Here is a 23,738-nt window from a genome sequence, read left to right as displayed (position 1 = left end):
GGCCATTGAGAAAATATATCAGGAAGCTACAATACAACCTTGAACCCATTCTGTGGCCTCCTTTTCAAATCAGATTAAACAGGAAATGAGAAGAACAGGTTTTGACTCCCAAACCATGAAAAAAGTTTACTTTTAAGGGCCCTTTCTCAATCATTACCATGAAGAGATGATGTCCTGGATGTTCTAGCAGATTCAATCTCTTAATCTAGTCTCAGGTTTGAAAAACAGACATTTTTTCCTCCTCATGTGTAAAATGTCTTGCTCACATAAAATCTGAGACCAGTGCTTGAGGTGTGGTTATTATCAAGTAGGACCAACATTCAAGACCAGTCATGCCCTCCCACAGTGGTGTGTGGACACTGGAAGATTTGCAAGCAGGTAAGTATTGGCCATGTCATCCACGCAAACACCAGCAAAGAGCTGTGCTGTTCCATTTCCCCCAGACACTGAGTTAAAGTATGTTCAAATAGCCCTCCTTCTCCACTACTCCACGTGGCAGATGAAGAGATTTACAGATGATCTAAGGGAACATTCAGGCCACAAAAGACACACCTGAAATTAAACCCAAAGACACAAATCAGTTCAAAAGGGGTTATTATTGTGTTCAGAGAATCAATTAATGAAATTTCTGCTCACAAAGGATATCTGAACCTCAGTACAACCAGTTATTTCCCTCTCCCCATCTAGTCTGAGATTTCCCATGTTCATTGATTAGTACTTTTGCAGGGTTTTGCAATTCAAACAGAAGTTTTGTTTCTTGCTCTCCCAGTACTTCAAGGGTTGTGAGAAAAAGGGAATCATTCTAGAGATCAAGAGTTTTAAGGATGGAAAAGGGCTCTTACGGTTGTTCCTGTTCAAGTCTAACCATGTTTTAAAGTCCCTTTCAGGCAGAACCAAAATAACCTGAAAAGGTGGTCTTTTATTATAGTAAGGGTCTTGAGTTCTCTGGTGTGAAATTATTGTGCTGCCCAAAGGAATTCCTGGCAGTCATCACATACTGAGCTGTTTCACCTGCATTTATTTGGGAGGAAATCTGTGGTCAAGACTGGCCTTGCTTCCCTATAATAGCTCTTTAGATTCAGACCTTGCCTAAGGTTTGGAAAAACTGCTCTGCCCAGATTTTATAGTTACACATAGATCAGCACACAAGTGTGATAAAAGTGATGCCTTGTGCAGAGGACCTTGCTGGGAAATGATTGCAAACATTACTCTTTCTCAAGAGGAGAAAGTTTCTCAGTTTCTTTACTGGAGAATCAGGAACACTGGAAAGATATACTGAGTTCACAGTATGCATCCCGCAAGTTCTGGGGACACAAACTGCACCAAGTCTTGAGATCTTGGTCAGCAGCCATCCTCCAAAATTATGCCAGTTTGCCTTTTGTTCTCACACCAGTGCACGCAGAATGACCCCTTGGACACGTGTGAAAAAGTGGTGCCTTATTGCTTGGTCCTCCTCCTTTTGTTAGCTGACTCTTTGGAAATTTAAAACCATGAAGAAACTGTGACACAAGGAGAATAAAATATTAACTTTGCCTGCTGTATGACAACCTCTACAAAGTGCACACGTCTGGGGAACTGTGACTGACAGTCTTTTGTGAAAGGTTGTGTTTGAAAATTTGTTCTGTATGGTGACCTCTGCATTTCTGCAGCTTCATATTTGAACAGATGTCAATTCACACAAGTGGATCGAGGTTCTTTTTGTTCTTAAGCATGTTTTTGTTATTTGTTAGGCTGAAGGGTGTTCCTAGTGTTGTTCAGGACTTGAAAAAATACAACATCTAGTTTAAAAGTAGGCATCCTAAGAAAAATACACAAGGTGGAAATCAGCTGGGAATGCAGAAAAAAATGATGACTTCCTCCATATAGTGGGAAGGTCAGCAATGTAGCCTTAGAGGAACTGGGCTTAATTAGTACAGGCCTTCCAAAAACAGTAGGTCTTCAAGAGGAGTGGAACACATGAGACAGCAGAACAATTCACACTTGTTCAATGCCACTGCAAACACAGAAGGCTTGAAAATAGCAAAAAGCATAAGAAAATTAGTGCAGCCTCTTCTCTGTTGGAAAGGTGGAATCAGGCCCTCTGCTCACACAACCTGGCAAAGTGTCACAGCCACCCAGGCTGGACCCCCCAGCCAAGGAGCTGCCTCCCATTAATATGCAGAAGGTTCTGACTTCGCTTACATGATCACTGCCAATCTTATAAGAATCCATTTTTAGAAGCAACTGATTCACTTCAGCTGACAGGTTATGTATGATTAATAAGCAACATAAGAAAACAATGTTTAATAGTTTAATGGCTTAAAGTACAATGCAAAATTATTTAATTGTACAAATTAAAAATGCTGAAAAGTCTTTGTAATCATACATTTCTAAAATTTAAATTTGATAATTTGATGTCTAATGCTGAAACATACTGAACACCTCTTAAAAGTTTTGTGCTTGACTTCAACTTCTGAATAATTAGCAGTAGACTTTGAGGACAGCTTCATATTCCACAAGCATGGAGACAGAATTTGTAAAACAGTAATGTTATGAAACAAGCTCATTTAAAGAATAAACTCTACTGAAAACCAAATTATCAATAAAAAATCCAAACATTAGAGTAAAAGCCTGAATCCTTAGATGCACAAGGCTAAATCCTAAAATTTATCTAGACAATATTTAGTATTACATAAGTAATAAAAGTAATAAATTAGGCAAAACTGTAATACTTCCTCTAAAGTATGCTGAGATTACAGTGTGCAAATTGAGTTTGAAATTAACTCAATTGACAACAAGCTGGTTATTTTTATTGCATTTAGGCTTCTAGTTTTGTTTACTTGTTTTGCTCCAAAATTCTAGATAAAAATCAAGTTCATTTCCAAAGAACTCTTTTTCTAACTCTGGGGAACAGGACATTTAATATGTGATGAACACCAAGCATCTGCATTCTAATCACAAAATACAAAATAAGCTGAATACAACAGTTAAGCATTTGCTGATACAGTTCAAATAGTGCCAGTGTAAAAGTATTTTTACACAAGCACCTCACAAAATATTTAACATTAAAGTCTAAACATCCCTCTAACTCAAATATATTTGTGATGTTCCCAAAGGGTTAATATTGTCTTATTTCATTTCTTACATGTAGTAATTTAGCTCTGAACAAAAGCAGCTCCCCGCTGGTTACCTTGGCTAAAGGAAACACAATGAACTGGTAAAAACCAGTTTTATCTCACTGCTGTTGCCTAGGGCTACAGACAAAATGAAGTAAAAAAATTCACATGCAGAGTATTAGGTGCTTATGAAAGATCCAGCAGCGCTGTTGCCTAGTGATTCAGTGAGGAATCAGCACAGGCCAATGAGGTGTTCGGGTACTGAATAACATCCCCGATGGCTGCTTTACATCTCCTGCAATTCTGTCATACACCCCCATGATTTCCCAGTGGTGAGAATCACTTTCAAGGGAACCTGTCAGAATAAAAAAAAAAATAAACATTTAAACAAACAAACACATCACAAATAGCAAGATTACTATTTTTGCTTTTCCCTTTGGATGTTGATACTGCTCTAGATTACATACCTATCCATCATGCAATGTTCTTGATTTCTATTAATACTCAATCATTGCAACAATTTTGATTAAAATACCTTAACAATTAAGACTAACCTTTAGTTTTGAAATTGCAAATACATGTTACTGAATTGCAAGGAATATGCTAACACAAAATTCATCTGATCATGCTTTTCAAAAGAGCTACAAAATCAGCATGATGATTTTGATGTTTATCATCAGCAACTTTGTCAGTAATGCATAAAGATACTATGGTTTTTTTTTTTTACCACCTACTTTTCAAATTCTGGGGTATTTTTATTGTTGCTTTGGTTTAATTTCAGTTTGTTTTGCAGTTCCTGGTGCTCTGGTACACAGTAAATTTGCTGACATGAAAGCTGCCTCATTAGCAAGGACTGTTTTGGAAAAAAAGCTACTTCAAAGATAAAGCATTCTTTACCTCAAAGAAGAAAAAGAACTCTCTCCCCATTAAGACTGTATGTGTGCTCTACTTTAGTGACATTTTGTCTCCATATTAAAAAATAATATTCATATTAACAAAGCACATAACACATATTTAGTTAAAGTAAGTCTGCTGAAGGAAAGCAGGAGCATTTCACAAAAACCTTTTCATCTTCAGCATCTCTAATCCTTAAAGACATATTCTTACTGTATAGAAGGGTAAACAACATGAATAAAAATACAGACTTCTTTTTAAAAGATCACTCCCAATTTCTTCTCTGAGATCAAGCTGTTGGTATGTTATGTTATCTATCTGGCCTTTGTCATTGATCTCTTTGTATGCTTCAGAGGAAAATGAAGTATCTTCATGATGCACGTAGTCTAGCGTGCTGTAGGAGTAAAAGTATGTCAGGACTCCTACAGTAATTTGCTCAGGAAAAGAAGACCAAACAAGGGTAATGAAATGTATCCCTCCGAATACTTCTCCTGCCTACTAAAAAGTCCTGATCTTTGAAACCCCCAGAGAGCCGCCTATTGTCCAAGAATGTTTCCTTTCACCTATTAAAACATAGTTGGGGTTTAAATTTAAACAGAGAATTATTGTTCTGATAGGAATGGCATACTGAATCCATTTGCTAATGCATCGGGATGAATTTGTCAGTGTGTGACAGTAAAACACCTTAGACAGAGGGGAATAAGACTGTTTGTCCCATTTTGTCCACAGGACACCGAAACCTTCTGCCAGCTAATGGTTAGTCTGAAACATGTAACACAAAAATTAGTCTGCACATGTAATTTTGAACATTCTGAGTAACCATGTAAACATTTGTCTTTCTTAGAAACCTATTAAAGTGTTCCTATTTATTTCATGGCCATGATTTCCTCAGGCACGTTGTTGCCTGTCAAAAAGCTACCAAAAAGTCTTCTAAGGAAGAACTATAGTGTTGCTATTAAATTTATATGTCACCAATATTACCATATTTATTTTTATGAACTTTATAGCAGTGTGAGCGTAAATACGTGCTTTTAATTACAATTAAAAATATTTAAATGTAGTATAGCTTGAAATTAAAGGTAATTAAAATATTTATGTGTAGTATACCTTGAAAAACACTCTTGCTTCTCTTTTTCTTTTGAGGAATTTGTAACAAAAGAAGCTAGGCAAACACAGGTGTACAATGTAATCAACCTATAGAAATGCAGTTTGTAAAGCTTGGGAGTGTTTTCTATCAAGCAACAAAAGCTGAGCAGTAGGCAAGGGTGAAGGGTACCAGTAGAGAGAGAAATGTAATTATTTTATAAAATAATTACAATTAGGTTCAATACATAGAGAGATAAAATAGCTATTTACTCAGTTTTTACAGATGTTGGTCTGATAGATGATGTCCTCTACTTTGACCAGTGACCAAGGATTTTGTCTGCTTTGTCTGTTAGGCACCCACATGGAAATGTTAAATAGACCCCTTTTCTAAGTGAAAATTACTGAAGAAAGATCTTTTGCAATATTTTTTCAGCAGTAACAAATGCCTGGCACATCTAGAAAGCCTACTAAAGGGACATATTTTTCACTGTACCACACCCAACAGAAGTTTCACGGCAATGAATGAAATAGATTTTGAAATTACCATACTGCATTGCTAAGACAATCTCACTTCCCAAAAGGGAGGTTGACTTTCTTTCAGTTATTTTCCCTCAGAATTGTTATAGTAACTTTAAAAAGCAATTACCCACAAATATGAAAATGAAACAATTGAAGTGGAAGGCAAAATAGTTTCTGCTAGATTCTTGATATGATGACGATAATATACAAGGCTAAGCATGCATGAGACAGTAATGGAAATTCAAAATTATCCCTACCTTTAGTGGCACTTCCAAGGCTGTTGTTTGCTGCAGGGACTCCATTGTTCTTTTTACCAGTGCTGTAAGGTTAATTTGAAAACCTACAGCTTTATTTTCCATGTTAGCATTGTTATGTATATATAAATAAAAAAAATCACACTTTATATTTTCCTATATAGTACTTGCATTTCTGTGTAAAAAAAAAATTACCATTTACAACTTTGTCAGATTGTTTTTAAGTTATATTTTATCTCTTATGGAAGCTTCAATTTCTTATTTTAAACTGAATTTTACAGTAAAATTTGCAGAATTATTTAACTTCTATATCCCATATATAAATAAGTACAGCATTAATATATTTCATATAGAGTACATACAGCATGTATGAGTGCTGAATTTCTCAGCTTTTAAGTTCCGTACTCATAACTATATGTTTGGTTACATTTTATACGTTTTAATTTTTTTGTGCGGCCATAAAACTCAATTAAAAAGAAAAGAAAAAGCTAGGGGAAAAAACCACTAGAAGTCTGAACTTTTTAAAATATCTTATTCTTCAAAGTAAAAAGATCAGAGCCAAATTTTAAAAAAATCTTCCCTGTGGGATAGTGGAGCTCTCATGCATCTAAACAATTAAACTTCAGTATAATTCATGTAACTTAACAACTCATCATGCCATAACACTATGCTCACTATTACTGTGCAAATGCATCTATAATTATTCCAAATCAATCACTTGGGATCAGATTTGTCATCACTGGTCCTGCTAATTAGTGTTTTGCTTGACAAAGATTGCTGCTGCAACACATATTGTTCTAATAAAAATCAAAGAGAGATTGAGTGGATAAACAGTTTTTAAAAAAAAAGTAATTTCTGGCTAGTGAAAGGGAAATAGGAATACCAGGCGGCCCCAGAACACAAGATATGGAGCAACCTCCACCGCTCTGACAGGATGGATGACTAAATAGTGGATGTGGTCATGTGCCTCACAGAAGTGAGGGATAGCAGGGAATGTGATACGAGGTGCTGGAGCGAAACCCACGTGATTACTGAGAAGCTTCCTTTGAAGTTATCCCCTGATGCACATCATGGCTCTTTGGCAGCTGAGGTTAGAGGCAAAGGAGCAACAAGAACTCTAAGAAGCTGTGTGTGGTTGTTGCTCTGGCTGCTGCCAAAACCTCTCCTAATGATGCCAGCAATGAAGAGCAGCATGTAATGTTTGGTGTCACATGGGTGACACTGAGGATGGCTTGCTCATAATGATGAGGATAACTAGCTTCTGCCTGAACAGAAGTGCAGGGCTCAGGCCGTGTTGGCTTACTCAGACTTGCGTGCTAATGAGCTGTCATGAGCTTTTCCATCAAGTCCAAATTATGCAGTAACTCAAAGGATCAGCGGCTCAAATGCCAAAGCTGAGGAAACCAAGACATTTGTTGACACATCTATGTACAGTTATACCTATATATTTGCTTCATGTTAGATTTGAGGTAGTTCATGGTCCAGTGTAGGACACAGCATCATTTTTGGAGCGCAGAAACAAACATTGCAAACGCAGATTGTGAAGGGAGAAGTGCTGGCCTAAATAATTACCCATTTGAAATCCAGTCCAAGTCAACATGGCTATTAATAGAAGAGTGTTGGACTGAGAAGTCCACTCTGAATTTCAACAAGCTGTCGGCTCCAGGAGGTCAGCAACGCAGCAGATGCTGGGGCACCCCAGCCAGGTGGGATGCCTTCAGAAGGCTAAGTGGGTGGCCAGTAAAGTCCTGGATAAACATTTTTTCCATCAGTAAGCTCCCTACCAGGCTGCATGAGAAGTGCAGAACTCAGGTGTTATCCTCTCATAGCCTGCATATGCACTGAGTTAGACCAGTTTTCCCCTAGTTCTCTAGACCTCTGAAGCTGACTACTTCTCTCCCATTTAACTGTTATCCCCAAAAGGGGATTCATGATGGCAGCAATGATTGCAACAGCTTTCTCTGTTGGTTGACAGACTTTTCGCTCTAAGGCATCTGGCACAGTCAGAATTCTGCTGCATTCTTAACTGCTCTTAATTTTAAAAAGCACAGATTAAAATGGCCACATCAGTGAACAAACCCAATGGTTCCTCATTCACTTTGACAACCATTAAAAACCTCTCCACGGGTTTCCTCCATTTTCTTCATTCCTTTTTTCTGTGTCAGTTTGGCTCCCTGTTCTCTTTCTCATGTCACACTGACTTCTTCTCAACCCAGAGTTTAGTGGGTGGCATAGTAAAGCCATTCATTTCAAGCAATCTGAGTTGTTGTGCCTGCATTTCAGCCTTCTGAAATCACACCTTTGCAAATATACAAAAGATGTACCTACATCTACTTTACCACAGATTTTGAATGAAATAATAAGTATATAATAACAGAAATATCAAGAAAAGGCAGCTGGATTGCCATTCATGTTCAGTCGTCTGCTACAACAGTAAACAGGGAAGAAGGAAGCATTTAAACTAAATTACAGTCTTTGCACAAAAATAAATAGGTATAGTGGCTGAATACATTTAGACTGGAAATTTAAAGTTCTAGATTTTAGAGAGATGAAATTCTGGAACAGTCCCTAGTGGGAGTAATTTTTCATATGGAGATGAAAATGTATAAAGGAGACCATATGGCATGGGGGTATGTAATCGCAGGATAGGTCCCCTTTAGTCCTATGTACATAATATCTGAATCTCATGCTACTTTCTCAAATCTCCTTGAAACTCTCCTCTTTCTCAAAGCTCAAAATAAACAACCAGACATACACAACTCTATCTTCTTTATCTCATATACATTTTAGAGTGTGGTCACTAAAAAAGGAACTGCAGTGTTTAAATAGATGTCTCTACCACTTTTAATTTTTTGTTTCTTTTCTAAGATTTAGATTAGAGGCTTTGGGAATAATAATTATTTCTGTTCAGTCGAGAATCTAGTATATCTGGGGCACATAAATTATTAATTTTAAAATGTTCCTTTACAGTCAGCCATATACTGCAATGGCATCTGTAAAATGCTGCTCTCCCAATCCTTGTAATTTATCTCTCAAAACCTAGAGTCAGCAATTAGGAAAGTTGTTGATTATACTCATCCTGAAATGCTTTGTAAGTGCTAAGTATGCACACTAAAATATTATGTATAAAAAAAAACAGTGACAGCAAAGTTAAAAGATTATAAGGGAACTGAAATTTTAATGTATGTCTTAATGTATATTAGATTTTCTTGATACTGGCCAGGATAAACATGGTTATTGAAAGTGCTGTGAATAGGAACAAAGGAAAGACACGCATGCCTGCTGTGGAACAAAAGCTTATTTGTCCCTATCGAACTGGAGACATTTTTCAAGCGCACTCACCTATGAAATTATGACTCCAGAAACATGTCAAAGCTGGCCAGACATATGATCTATGGAACAAGGATTTTTGCACATTGAAAGCTATCTGGAGGCATCTTTAGTTTATGCACCAGTGTTTTTCAAGTTAGAAAAAGGCAGCTCAGAGGACAGAAAATGTCACTAACTTGTGATGACCAGTTCATTCTTTTGTTCTTCTGTTACTTGAGTCCCCTTTTGAACATGTGCACATTTTTATGCAGCTGCCTCAGTGCACATTAAGCGGGAAATTGTAGCAAAATAAAATGAAATTTCATGGAATTTGTGTACAAGCCAAAAATTTGTACTGGCAGATGATTAAAAAAACCTAAGATACTGTTCTTTAGGTAGTAAGATTCTGAATTTATAGAATAGCAAAATAAATAGGCTTAGTTTATCTTTTTTCCTTTTTTTTCCTTAAACTGGTCCTTCTGGTGTTCTTAGAGTAAGTATTTCAGCTGAAATATTTTATACCTGGTAAAATATTAGAAGAATTGTTTAAAACTCTATGTTTTACATGTACGAAATATAAGAACAGATGCAGAAAACCTTTAATTCTATCAATAATGTATAATTATGAGTTCTAAAAAAACCATCTTTAAAAATTACTCTAATGCACTGTGATATGGAACATAAAGTACTGAAATACATATATTTCTACAAAAAGATGTTACTTCAAAGTATCAAGTGTCTTTCATTTAATTATCACTAATGGATGCAATTAAGCAGGCAGAAAGACATGGAACAATCCACGGTAATCACCACTGGCAAAGTTCACCTTTCAAATCCACCAGGTATTTATAGAACACACATCAGAAGCCATATTTTACAGCTGTAACTAGAGGTATCTCTTTACTTTAAAAAAAAAATTGTTCTGCATTTCTTCACCCCAAAGTGTATTTCCCCCTTTGACCAGTAATGTATTCAGAATAATCCAAGGGCAAAGAGGCATTTCAAGCACAGCATGGAGTGGCAGTGCCAGAAACAGTCCCCACAAAATGAAAAACTGGGTTCTGCAGTTCCTGAATACTCTTCCAGAGTCCCTAGACAGACTCACTGTCTGATCTGGGGACAGTCTGTCTACCTGACTACACAGACTTCAGAATTAGAGATGCTGAGGCTTCTCAGATCCAAGAGCCCAGTTTTTGGCATTCCCAAAATATCATCTGCCTTTCTGCTTCCTGGGCTGCTGGAGAACTCAGGATGTGAGGAAGCCAGACAGGCAAGCTGGCTAGAAACCAGGCAGATTATTGATGGTAAAGCTGAGAGTCTTCTGCCCAAACCAAAAGAGTTTCTGCCAAATGTTTTGATTTGAACATCCCAAGCACCCTCTAATAGGAAATTAGGATTGTAAAAAGCTCTTTTGCTGTCATGTTCTTGCCCTAACCAGAGAACTGAGGGAAATAATATGCCATATCTTTGCTGAAAATTACACAATTCACAGTAGTAGGTGCTTCATTGCATTTCGAACTGTGTCAAAGCTTGGACACAGTTATAAATAAATGTTGTTTTGCCTTGTCCATTCAGAGTGAACCATATGCATACTATAAAACTGTGGGTGACATTGTGTTGGAAAAAGGTATTCTTGCAAAATACAGATAACACCTAACTTGTTACATGCAGTGCTTTGTGCAGAAGCAGATATTAGAGAAAAAGAACACCTTATTGCATACCTCTTGTTTATCAGATTTAAAAGATTCAAAATCATCTGTGCGTTATTAGATGCACTATAAATTGGATTTCTGTATACTGAAAAGTACTGACAGTTCTTACTGGGGCCTATGAAGTCCTAACCACAACTAAAGAAAGCACCAGCATTACAATTCCTTGTGGCAGTTCTCAGCCCCCATTCACGAGAGTCTTAGAAGCAAATAGACATTTTAATCTTGTATAACAATACAAAGGAGACACTTCTATGAGGGAAATGCTGCTGAGAAGGCTTATGTTCTGCACTATGAACTAATGAAATAATACTATTTACCTATATGTTCTCCATTTATAAATCTTAAAAATATTTAAAGATTTCATATCCATTCTGCAAATAAGAAAACAGAGACATATATCTGTAGTTGCTTTCTTGGAAAAGTAGATCAGAAGCATGACTGGAATCAGAATGCAAACACACTGAATAGTAGGCCAGTGCTTCTTGGATCACACTAAATGCAGGAGAATAACACAGCACTGAACTGTAGTCCATTAAAGCCCTCAAACACTGCCCTTTAGCTTTAAGTCCACGTCTTTCCCTTTACTGAGCTTTGTGACTGTACAACTGAGATTTCTCTCTGGATCATTAAACTCCTGGCTGGAAACTGCAAGTCAGCAGATTCTGTAATTTAAAGTTTCTGAATGGACAAAAGCTCATTAGATATGTAAAGACAAAGCTGACAGCTAAAGAATATTGGCAAATAAAAGTAAGAAGAGTAAGGGTGAAAGAACTTTGGGTAAAGAGATGAAAACCATATTTTGACTTTCAAAGCACTAAAGTGAATTAGGAGCAGGCATCCTAGTGACACTTTTTTGGTTTAAAATTCATATACCTAATCTGTTACCTCAGTTAGCAGCTCCTGAAATAATTGGAAAAGATTAGGAGAAAAGAGTGTTCCTATTTAGTTTCATCTGAAAGGAATCTAGGTCAACTGCTCTCTGCTCTGTGATGTGAACCAAAACGGTTCACACCACAGACGGGGACAACAGGCAGATCTGCTTCAGCATGTACTTCTGACTGGAAGTTGGATGCTAGTGCAGATGCACCCTTTCTCTGCCTATTCAGATCAAGCAAAATCCTCATTAATGACATTGGAGAAGAGCCAGCTTTGGACCCTTTTAAGACAACTGGGATTCTTTTACCAATACTAGCACTATTCACAAAACACAGTCAGGGAGGTTGGAAGGAACCTTTGGAGGTTACCTGGTCCAGCCCATCTGTTCATAGGGGCTACGTAGGGTTGGTTGCCCAGGAGTGTGTCCAGAAGGTCTCTGAACACATCCAAGGATGGAGAGTCCACAGCCTCCCAGGGCAACCTTTGCCACTGCTCAGTCAACCTCAAACACTGTTTCCTAATCTTCAAAGGGGACCTTCTGTGTTTCAGTTTGTGGCCACTGGCTCTGGTCCTGTCACTGGGCATCACTGGAAAGAGCTTGGCTCCCTCCTCTATGCCCCTCCCTTCAGATATGGATATACTTTAATAAGATCCCATGAGCCTTCTCTTTTCCAGGCTGAACTGCCCCAGCTCTCCCAGCCTGTCTTCATAGGAGAAATGCTCCAGACCCTTCATCATCTTTGTGACCCTTCGTTGTACTTTCTCCAGTCTGTCCCTGCCTTGTACTGGGGAGCCCAGACCCCAGTGACGAATAAAGAGGAAGGAAATGAACGAATCACGAGATGAAGAAGGAAATCAATGTCTTACGTTGGTCTTTTGTGTTAAGAATAAGACATTCTTCTGTTCTGACATAAGTGAGTATATCTGAAAGTTCCTGTAATGCAGAATTTTCTTTTTCTCTTTGTGTCTTAGGGCAAAGTAGAGACAAATCAAAAAATCAATCTTCAATCAGCAGAATGAAACAAACTCCCACGTTGAACACTCAAGCTTGGCAGCCTATGTTAAGTGCAATGACAATTTCCAAGGTATCTCACACCTCTAGAACTGCCCGGGTCCATTTTCTAAAGGTCATCTTAGCAACTTCAATTACAGGGTGATAACTCCGAAGCACGACAAGGAATTTACAGATGTGTTTGTTCTGCATGCTGCACCTGGAGAAACATGAACTGGTTGCTGTGTGGTGTGCACTCCAGTCTTGAGTATTTGAACCAGACTTCGTGTTTTCAGAAAAAAGCCCCCCAGTCATCACGTTTCTGTAGTGGGATAATGTATTGCTGGTGTCCATACAATAACTAGAGCTTTTTCTGTTATACTTGAAAAGTATTGATTTTTCCTGATTTTGCTACAGATTCATACTAGTAATACAGGTCAGAATTTGACCCAATGAGGGAAGAATCTGTGATTTTCTAGATGTATAAGCAACCATGAATAATTTTCATCCTTTGGGTATAATATTAGCTCTATACTTAATGCAAATTGATGCAAAATAAGATAATAAAAATTGTTCTATGATCTCTTACAGATTTCTTACAACATGCTACACTTTCTAATTCTGAAAGTATGTCCCTTTTAGACAATGCCTTTTCTGAGTAGATACTGCAAACTCAAATAAATTGTATGGTGTTTTTTTCATTTAAATCAGATTTGAACTCCTCTATTTAGAGGTCAAATGTTAATATATTAACCTAATTCATTACAATGCTTCTAATATATTGAATTGAAATATTTCCCAGGTAGTTTGTTTAGATTAGGTGGAGGTTTAATGTTCTCATTTTGAACTAATACTCACAAGAGGGATCAATGATGAAATGAGACTAATATAGCAAATTGCACTGTTCAAATGAACACAGCACAGGAAGGTGAAAATTAATTTTTTATTAGATGCTTAGGTTATAATGAAAGATATTTCTTGTATGGTTCATTGAAAATATTTGTGACATTATGCTAATTGTTTCAGCCAAACATGTTGTTGAGCTTCAAACAAGACCAAAGTTTGTGAATAAACATTTGGTGCCTACAGGAATAAATCCACTACTTATTGGAGAAGAGACCAAACAGCCTCCTATGTGGCCTCTCTTATGAACTAAATTTGTACCAGATGCTGAGATAAACTCTGGCTTAGGAAATAATGTCTGGAAGTAAGCCAGACAAGAGGATAAAAATGTAGGCTGGAACTTTTCCTAACCTTAACCTTGAGAGTGCCATCATAATGATTTCTTACTATTAAAAAAAGCAGTAAACTAACTTAGAAATTACAGTACATTACATGGTTACATTAAGAATTTCATATTTCTTTATGTAACAGGGCCCAATCTAAAGTATTTAGGAAGTCACTTTCCAAACCATACTTTTTTAAGATGGTCTATTTCCTTCTAAAACCCTTTAAAACCTTGGAGAAAATATTATTATTTAATTTTACAGGATTCACACACCGGATGATGGAATATTGATAAGAAAACTAAATACAAATAAGCATGGTGATGAATTCCAGATGATAAGTATATCACGTTTTATCTACATAAGAGCCAAGGGTGGAAAACATTCAGAAAAATCTGCTTGGTATACATTTTCCTAATTGTGAGAATCAATGTGCTGCTTCTTGCTACATTAGCTCTTTATTCTCTGAGAAATCACAGGATATAGGGAGTAAAAATGAGGTGGGAGGGAAAGAGCAAGATAGATTGTATTTACCTGAAAATTCCTGGATTTGAGAATCTTCTACTTCAAACAACAATTCATCATGGATCTGGGCAATTAACCTGAAAAATTTCAGAGACTTTAGATAACATATGCAAAAAATTCTTTCCATTCGTATCATCAACTACTTGTCACACACACAGTGATAAGTTAAAGTGAAAATAAACACCCAAAGAAAATTAAAATATCGTGAATGGATTTAAAAGAATTGCCAGTCCACATATTCTGGAAACATAAAGGCCATGGTTGTAAACCCAGACAGTGCTTGCTAACTTATAAAAGTCATACAGGGATTTGATGACGTGACAAGGTATTACTTAAAACCAATGTAATTTGCAGAAAAATGCAAGAAATTATGGAGACAGGTTATGGTTTGTTAACATACCTTGTTTTTTTCAAGTTGAGCTGGAATAAATGTAGTTGCAAATGGGTGATTTTACTAATGAAAATGTGGTCAAAATTAAAAGTATTTGGCTCACTGATATACCAATATTAACTCCTAGCTGTTCAGGTGACTTGAGCCCTTTCCAGGAAATAATGTTTTCACTTATGTGCAAAGTGGGTGTCCTCATGCTGACAAACAAGTGGGTTGAAGAATGAAACTGCAGGCACATACACACAACCTGATCCAGTGCCTGTGCTATCAGGACAGTCGCCTTCATAAGGACAGAGGGTACAGCTGAAAGCAGTGACCCCGTGAAAGCTCAGCAGCTACAAGTACCTGAGCTCTTCAGCTGGAGCTGTTTTGTAAGGAAATGTAACTACTGCTTTGTTTTTCTCTTTGTCTGCCATATTGATAGGTCTCTTGCATATGCACTGTGACTTATTTGTAGAGTGCTTACAGGAGAAGCATCCTAAATTGTTGGTTTGAACGTAAATGAACATTCACAATGGAAATAATAAATGTATTTGATTGAATTAAGTCCACAGCAGAATAGATGCAATATAGCACATATAATCCCTGAGTGTAGTAGTAGTAAAAATACAGTATACCTGATTAGATTTTATTCCTATTAGATCTATTTTATTACTTCTTTAAGTACTGTAGCTGGGAGTGTAAGTCATAAAACTGTAACATCCATTTCCAAATTTCTTTGCAATTAGTATATAACATAAGAAAGACCTGCACCTGTTAGAGCAGCTCCAGAGGAGGCTATGAAGATGCTCAGAGGGCTGGAGCACCTTCCCATGGGGACAGGCTGAGACAGTTGGGGTTGTTCAGCCTGGAGGAGAGAAGGCTCCAAGGAGACCTTACAGAACCTTCCAGTACCTAAAGGGGCTACAAGAGAGATGCAGAGGGATTTTGCCAAGGGCCTGGAGAGGCAGGACAAGGGTAACAGCTTCAAAATGACAGAGGGCAGGGTTACAGATTAGATATAAAGAAGAAATTCTTCTTTATGAGCATGGCGAGGCACTGGAGAACAGTTGCCCAGAGAAGTTATGGATGCCTCATCCCTGGAAGTGTTCAAGGCCAGGTTGGATGGGGCTCTGAGCAACTTGGTCGTGTGGAAGGTGCCCCTGCCCATGGCAGGGGGTATGGAACTAAATGGCCTTTAAGGTCCTTTCCAATCCAAACCAAACCATTCTGTGATCCCATGATTTAAATTAAATGCCCATTGTAGACTTTTCTTAATACCTAGCAGTTATTCAAGTAAATACTTCTTTACAAATGGCTGAAACATCAATATGGTTACTAGTAATAACTTTTCACAGTTTCTTAAGATAGTTTCACGCTGCCTTAAATTACAATGTGACATTGACTAACAGTGTGGTGAGGTCTAATAATAGCTCTTAAATTATTAGTCACTTACAACACAGTCAGAAGCAGAGGGAAACAGATTAACATATTTCTAATAGGAAATTGGGACACAGGATACAAAAAGGAAATAGATGAAAAGACCAGGATCATCTGTAGCAAGAGAATACAGTTACATGAAAAGTTATATCTTCTAATGCAAGGAAATTAATTAAAGCAAGAGCGTCCTCATAATCATTGAAATGACATGTAAAAGATATAAATCAGAACAGTGAATATTAAAGATGAATAAACTGTGAATCAATGGAATAAGTGAAAATAATTGCATTGATTAAACCAGTGCAATAAAAACATGATAGACTGGTTATTGTATGTACCAGAGTAGTGTCTCATGCCTTCAGTCAGGATAAGAGCACCATATATTCTGAATACTTAGTAAAGAAAAGTCCTTTCTTAGAAGAATTTACAATATACATAAAAATTTCATCATAAATTTATCAGAACTTAGGAATGGAGGAAAAGGATTTTCAAAACAACTCAGCAAAGTTTCTACTGATCACCTCATCTCTAAAGGAAAAACCACATTCAGAAGGAGCAAGGTTGGACCAAAATTAAGTGTTACCTTCATGCGTGCCCAAAAACCTGTGGAAGCAATGTAAATTAACTCACAATTTCTGTATGGACAGCAAAATAAACTTGACACAACTCTACATACTCCAGTTCACGTACTGAAAACAGCACAGGTCTTTTAGCTTGGTTCTCCACCTGGGTTGGAGGATCCTGTTTCTCACCCTTATCATCCTGAATAGCACAGCCCACAGCTTGGTGACATTGCCAGTTAACTCAGGAACTGCTCAGAGATGCAGAGTTACATCTACCCCATCTTAAACATCTAGTGATTAAGTTGAAGTTCAGGACGGTATTTTGTCTGCTAAACACAGAACTAGAAATTCACATTTGATGGTTCCCTGTCTAGCTCTGCTACTTTCCTAAGCAATGAAATTCAGTTAGAAAATGGGGATAATATTTGTGAGATCTAAGAAATAAATATTTCTAATACACTTCTATTGTCAAATGAAAGGTATTACATAAGATTTAATTAACGCTAAATGTGATTTCCTAGATTGATGCAAAGAAGCAAAATAGTATACACTATTTCCTCCTTAACGTTCATCAATCAAGTTAGATATTTTCTTGATGATCTCTTATCTCTTTTTCTTATTCATTTCACACCAAATTAATGGGTTCTGCTCTTACAATCTTACAGTACAAGGCCACCTGTATTTTTTCAGGCTTGTTAAAGTAATAATACTTGCATGCAATGTGCTGTTCCACAGAAGGAAGCATTCAATATGACAGCAATACACATGAAAGAAAAAAATCAAAGCAATTTATACATTCAAAATTCACAGCTTTCACCATTCCAGTGCATGCACCCACCCAACCGTTGCACACCCTGAGTGAAAGAAGTTTAAAAAACCCCTATACTTTTCCTTAATAGCTTAATTGAATCCTCTTCACTTTGAGGGAATATTGAAATAGCAAGCTCCTCTCATTAACTGTTGCTAAGAGGTATGGCCAGCTGGATTACAAACTGCAAACCAGGCAGAGACTAGTATTTGCTTTGTTGTTGTTCTACAGATGATAAGAATGCCTTTGATTTACAAACTAATATTTTATTAACTATTTTCTGGATTGCCTGAAAATTAGGCAAGATTGCCATAGTAGCCTTTATCAGAGGCTGGTTTTTAACAGCCACATGTAGTGTTTTGGGACATTACAATGTGCCAAGAGTTCCTCAAACTAATTAAATTCATGCTCCTTCTACAGACAAGGGATTAAGGTTAGTTCTGACTTAGATGTTCTGAACTGACACCTGGAAAAGTCCAACTCTATGCATTGACTCTGTGGGGGTAAAATCAGTCATTTTATGCTCAGACAAGGTTTTTGTCATTTAAAAAACCACCATGTCCCTGATCATTGAAATTGTGAACATTTTCTGAAACAAGTGTTAGATTTTATATCCCAATTATTAATATCTTTGTAATCCCTTGTAATCCTATGCAATCCCTTTTTTGACATAATCAAATCAATGATCAATAAATAATAATCCAACTAGTAATATCACATTTTTCATTTTGAATCTGAAACCTCTAAATGCCTAATGGGAGACTTCAAAGCTGCAGACACAGGAGTACATGGTTAGAAGTTTTGTATATAAAAATAAGTTTAAAAAAATCCCCAAAAAGCATAAAAGCTTTTAAGTGGCTAGGAAAAAAAAAAAAGAAGATAAAAACAGTAACGTATTTTGAAATCAGACAAATAGGGATATATGAAAAAAAAACCAAAACCAAACACCAAAAAAACAATGAAAATAAGTTTTATGTTTTGTAACTGAAAAGAAGAATTTAATGACTTGAAAATCTGAGACATTCACACTCAATAAATAAATATTTAATAAAATAAAATATTGGTTTAAAAGGCATATAATGAAAGACATTGTCAGAAAAAGTCAGAATGGCTGCTCATGTAACAAACACTTGCACGGATTTCAAGAACATTTAGAAATGACAACATACAATGAATTTGTGGGAAGACTTTTAAATCTTATGTTTCAGAACTTAGACTCGTCCCCACAAGTAGAGGAAGATGAAACTCTGCAGACAGACAGGCTACCCTAATACAGATCTTACACCTCCCTCCTGAAGCATCTGCTACTGGCCACACTCAGCAATAATGGGCCAGATGGATGTTGGATCCGATCCTTCTTAGAAATATCCATGTTCCCTGCACTAAAACACTATTCATTTTTTTTCTGATACTACTAATACTACCCTGTTATTTAGCTTTGCCACAGTTTCCCCACAGATTCCAGTGGACAAAATGTCTATTAAGTTGTCACGTAACTAAGGAACAAGGTTATGATAATTTTATAATATTTTGTAGAGTTTCCCTGTTGGTTTTTTTTTTTCTTTGAAGCTGCATCTATCAGGATTTCTAACGTGGTACTATAAAAGTTATAGCTCAACATACATCATGCCTGCATAAATGTCACTTGCATTAACTTTAAGCTACCTCTTCCAGTGTTTCCATGATAAAGACCAAGATATTTTAACATTTTAACCATAAAAATCCAGCTAATTTATGAAATTGGTTTTCTCAGCAGCTACATCATGAAGAGAAGGAAACTGAACAGATGGTTAATTAAAGATAATAGAATTTTTGCATGTATCCAAAGTGTTTGAAAACATACCAATCTAAAAGGTGACCTACAGAAGGGTTTTATAAATGAAATACATTTATTTGCATCCAACAACTCACATAAAGGAACCCTGAAAAACCTGCTACATCGTGAATGTCCTTTTTGGCTGTGATATTTAAGCATATTAAATATATTTTGTTCTTTCTATAAAGAATAACTGACTTGCTCTGGCTTACTGTGCATGAAGTGTTCAGGTAACAGTTCACCATCTTGTGGATGCATGCAAAATACTGCCTGAATGCTCAAGGAAAGTGATGATTTTCCTCAGTTACAGCCTGCCTAGAAATTCAATGTTACTTGGCCACTTTGGGAGGCAAAGAGCTACATATTGGTCTGGGACAGCAGCTATGGAGAGTTCCCAGTCATTTCTGACATAGCAATACAATCTGGGAACTTCTGCTACTGAAACAAAAGCATTTGAGTGTGAAACAACAATCTTACTCTCCTCTCAAGCAGAATCCAAAACTTTTATCTTTTCCTTGTGATTCTATTTCTCCAGTATTAGGCTATAGGTAAAAGTTGACCATCTTGCTAGAGTTAATCCATATCCTGGGTGGGAACTGTGGGCAGAGTACCAGAGCAATAAGCATTTACTTGAAAATCCTGGTTAACTGGTAGAGAAGAAACATGATTAAAAACAATTATTTAATTCCTGAAGAAACAGATAAAGGGAAGTAAGATTTATGCTCAGAGTTAAAGAAAATCAACACACATAGCAGCAGCTCTAAGCATTTTACTGAATGTATTTGGTTGAAACTATGATGTAATCATGAAGTTGGGTTTATTAGTATGCCTTCTTGTATGAATCTGAAAAATGATAAGAAGTTCATAAAGTAATAATGATTGAATCCCTATACACCTTATAAAAATGCCTCTGGATTCTTGTGTCATACTAAAACTGAAGCCACTTCCAACAAATGAATCATGTGTGATTTATCACATGACTTGTATCTGAAAAAAATCCAGGTCACATAACAAAATGCTTGTTCCTGGGATGATAGGGGCTGTTTCTAACTAATTTACCTATCTGCAGAAGTGAGCTGCATTTACAGTTCACCAGTTCAGAAAATCATTAGGTTGATTAAGGAGTTTGTTCATTGAGGAAGACATACAAACCCTCCAGCATCCACTGCTATTGAAAAGCAGCTGGGACCAAGAAAATATACCTTTTCCTTTTATTTGCTGGTGGCTTTTCCTTTTCAGATCACTCATTTAGATCTGGCCTGTGGCTGAACTTCTCTCTTTAACTAGGCTCCGGACATGCTAAGAAATAAAGTTGTGTGTTCGTGGCACAGGTCCAGTGCTGAAGGAACAATAAATTGGTGAGAAAGCAGAATTTCTGGATTCACACCAAATTACTCAATAGTTCTGTAGACTTGTTAAATTAATTTGCATGTTGTTGGGATATTATCATCTTTAATGACTTCCTCAGAAGTTCATGTAGCATCAGGTAGACTTCGGGTAACCATCAGTGCAGCTTCAGCTTGCAAAATGATAATATGTACAATCATTGCTATAGGCAGCAATTCTTCCACAATTTGCCAGCATCCTTCTTTCTCACCAAGCTTCCATGTGTCTGCCACTGCAGTGATGTTTTAAACACTGAAAAGAACTACAACTGTCCATCTGAGTTCACCGAGTACCTTTACCCTCTCCTCAGCTCCATAAATCTTTCTTTCAGCTGCTACTGCATGCCTTGATCTCACTTCAGAAGTTTCTTTGCTATCATCTGCCTGCAGGAAACATCATGTGGAGGTTCTGTGGATTGCATCAGACAGGTAAAAGCTGGCACTTGAATAATTTATGTCAGCAGCACATTTTCAGCAAGCAACTTGGCCAGCAGCAGCAGAACAGCATCTTAAGAAAGATCTAGGTAATATGGAAGAAGTCTGAAGAAACTGTGATTACTTGTCAGTGCCACACAAAATGCAGAGATACCAGTACCCAACTCATACTAATATCAGATCCATATCATATGTGTTGCATTTAATGCTACTTTTCCTGGTTTCTGTAAAATTATTTCCAAGTAACTGATTGACTTTTTACTGTCAAAGCATAACCTGCTAGGCTGGCATTTGAATTAAAAGATGAAGGAACACAAAGAGAAAAATGAGACTGCTAGCTGACAAAACAGAATTGATCAGTCACAGTGGAATATCCTGTTTCATCAAGAAGGCCTCTCTGATGAAGCCTCATGAAAATGTGACTTGATTACCTTTCCCTGACTTCCAAGTGCAGTATCATATGTGCAAACAATAACTGAAAATCTACGAGCTGCTAGTCAGACGAAAATAAAGTTTCACACTGTTGGGTCAGAGCTTGCTCACAGCTGAACAGCTTACAGTGCAGAACAATGAATGCAGTGCTGTGAGTGAAGACTGCAAACTAACACTAAAAACTGTAAGACCTTACCCAGAATTATTTTTTCTTTATTTCCAAGGTAAGGAAGACAAAATGTTGAGCATTAGCCAAAACTTAGCTATGCTTCACAGGATACTGTCTCCCAGTGTAAATGTTCATAAACACTTCTAAAGCCTGTAAAAATTATATTTCCCTTTGATATGCTGTTCAAAGTGAAAATTCTGTTTCCAAAATTAGAAATTCTAAAAGGGAAATAAAGATACTTACAAGGGGCTGAAGATAGAAGAAAAGATAGTAGTGTGCTATCTTTGGAATGAATATGATCTGATGGGATGATAATAGGAGATTGATTATATTCTCATTTTGGAAGAGCTACTGTGCATTCCCACTGTTACAACAAGAGCACCGATTATGTACACACTTCCTTTTAACAATATTTTTCAAAGGGCTTTCATAAAGGATGTTAGGATCATTATCCTAACTTGACTGATAAGAAAATCAAGAAACAGACTACTGAAAAAATAACTAACTGAATGTCACCTGGCAGGCAAGTGGGAACACAATATTTCAAGTTTCAGTCCCATACTCTTTTGGCAACACCCCACTGATGCTTTCAAATGCCACTGTCCAAACTGGTGAGTGTTCACAGAATTTATAAAGGCATTGATTGTGCTTTTCTGACAAGTCTGGCCATAAGTACCTACTAAATATTACAGCAAGGAGCCATTATTGACTATTAAAACACTCTCCTCTAGCAAAGCCATCCAGTTGTTAATGGCTGGCAGGAGTTCAAAATTCTTGTTTAAACTAGTCTATCTCTTTGACATGTCCTTGCAGTTTTGATCTTTCCCAGCTGTGACATTTATGATAAGAATAAGCAGGATAGGCAGTGATACTTTGCTGTTGTCTGGTGTAGCCATTCCCCTATGCTTTCACAAGGAATTTCAACATGTAAAACTCCAATATTTCCCCATATCTGTTACCTCCTCAGCCATTTGGTGACACTACTTCTTTAAAATAAATAGTTTTGAGAAATAAAAACCCAAGCAAAATTTTCTGCTGAGAGAGAAGAAAACATTCATGAGCTTTATCAGACATGACATTTGGCTTTCTCAGACAACAAACAGCCAGTTACTGAACCTAAAGATCTGTGTGCCAGGTAGGAACTGCAGAAGGGAGTATGTTCTTTGCCCTCTCATCACCTTCACTTGCCTCCCCTACTAAACACTGTTGGCTACTCCTCTATCACTAATCTAACTCGAAGTTTTGCTTGCTACTGATACAGAAATTTTCATCCATGCCACACCCATCAGATTCTGGTCTCTTCATTCAACTCGGGTATCAAAAAGAATTATAATCAGTGCAGAGAATCTGCCTGAAAATGTAGACTGCAATATGTGATAGTGCATCATCCAACATTTAACACAGAAATGTACCATTGACTGAATGCAGGCAGGATCTCCACCAAAGAATCATTTCCCATTTCAGATCTGTACTACCAAGAACACTCATCAGTTTTATTTTTGGCATAGGAACGACTCTAACTTTGAATTCAAAAAGTGGAATTTATATTTGTAATTAAAAATTACGTTTTCAAACATGGATCAAATAAGACAACACCACTGTGTGTAAATGATACACACACACACACACACAGAGTATTTATAGGTTGGATATAACACATAATTGCCAAGTATATTTGGAAGGCCAAACCCTGTTCCTTTGTAACCTAAATACCCACTGAAGTCCTTAACACATGATTGCTACAGCTAAGTTGTTATTACCCCTTCTAGATGACAGAAACACTGATGTTCTGCACTATCTGCTATCTCTGCTTTTATTTGAACTTCTACTGCA

At 36.9% G+C, this 23,738-nt stretch overlaps 1 protein-coding gene across 1 annotated transcript in view; it reads right to left on the bottom strand.

The window, feature by feature from the left end:
• Positions 1-2,350: 2,350 nt before the first annotated feature.
• The window catches only part of POLN (DNA polymerase nu), a 94,267-nt gene continuing 72,879 nt past the window's right edge, over positions 2,351-23,738 (bottom strand). The window contains exons 23-25 of the mRNA XM_039382998.1: positions 14,497-14,564; positions 5,852-5,913; positions 2,351-3,450 (exon numbers count right to left, since the gene is read on the bottom strand). Coding sequence (XP_039238932.1) covers positions 3,382-3,450; positions 5,852-5,913; positions 14,497-14,564 — 199 coding nt within the window. The 3' untranslated portion in view covers positions 2,351-3,381. The remainder of the gene's footprint in view (positions 3,451-5,851; positions 5,914-14,496; positions 14,565-23,738) is intronic.

Source organism: Pipra filicauda, unplaced genomic scaffold (genome assembly GCF_003945595.2).
Source record: "Pipra filicauda isolate LSUMZ 115617 unplaced genomic scaffold, ASM394559v2 scaffold293_size922472_pilon, whole genome shotgun sequence".
Classification (NCBI taxonomy): Eukaryota; Metazoa; Chordata; class Aves; order Passeriformes; family Pipridae; genus Pipra; species Pipra filicauda.
Note: the sequence above shows the minus strand (reverse complement) of the source record. Positions and strands in the feature narration are given on the sequence as shown.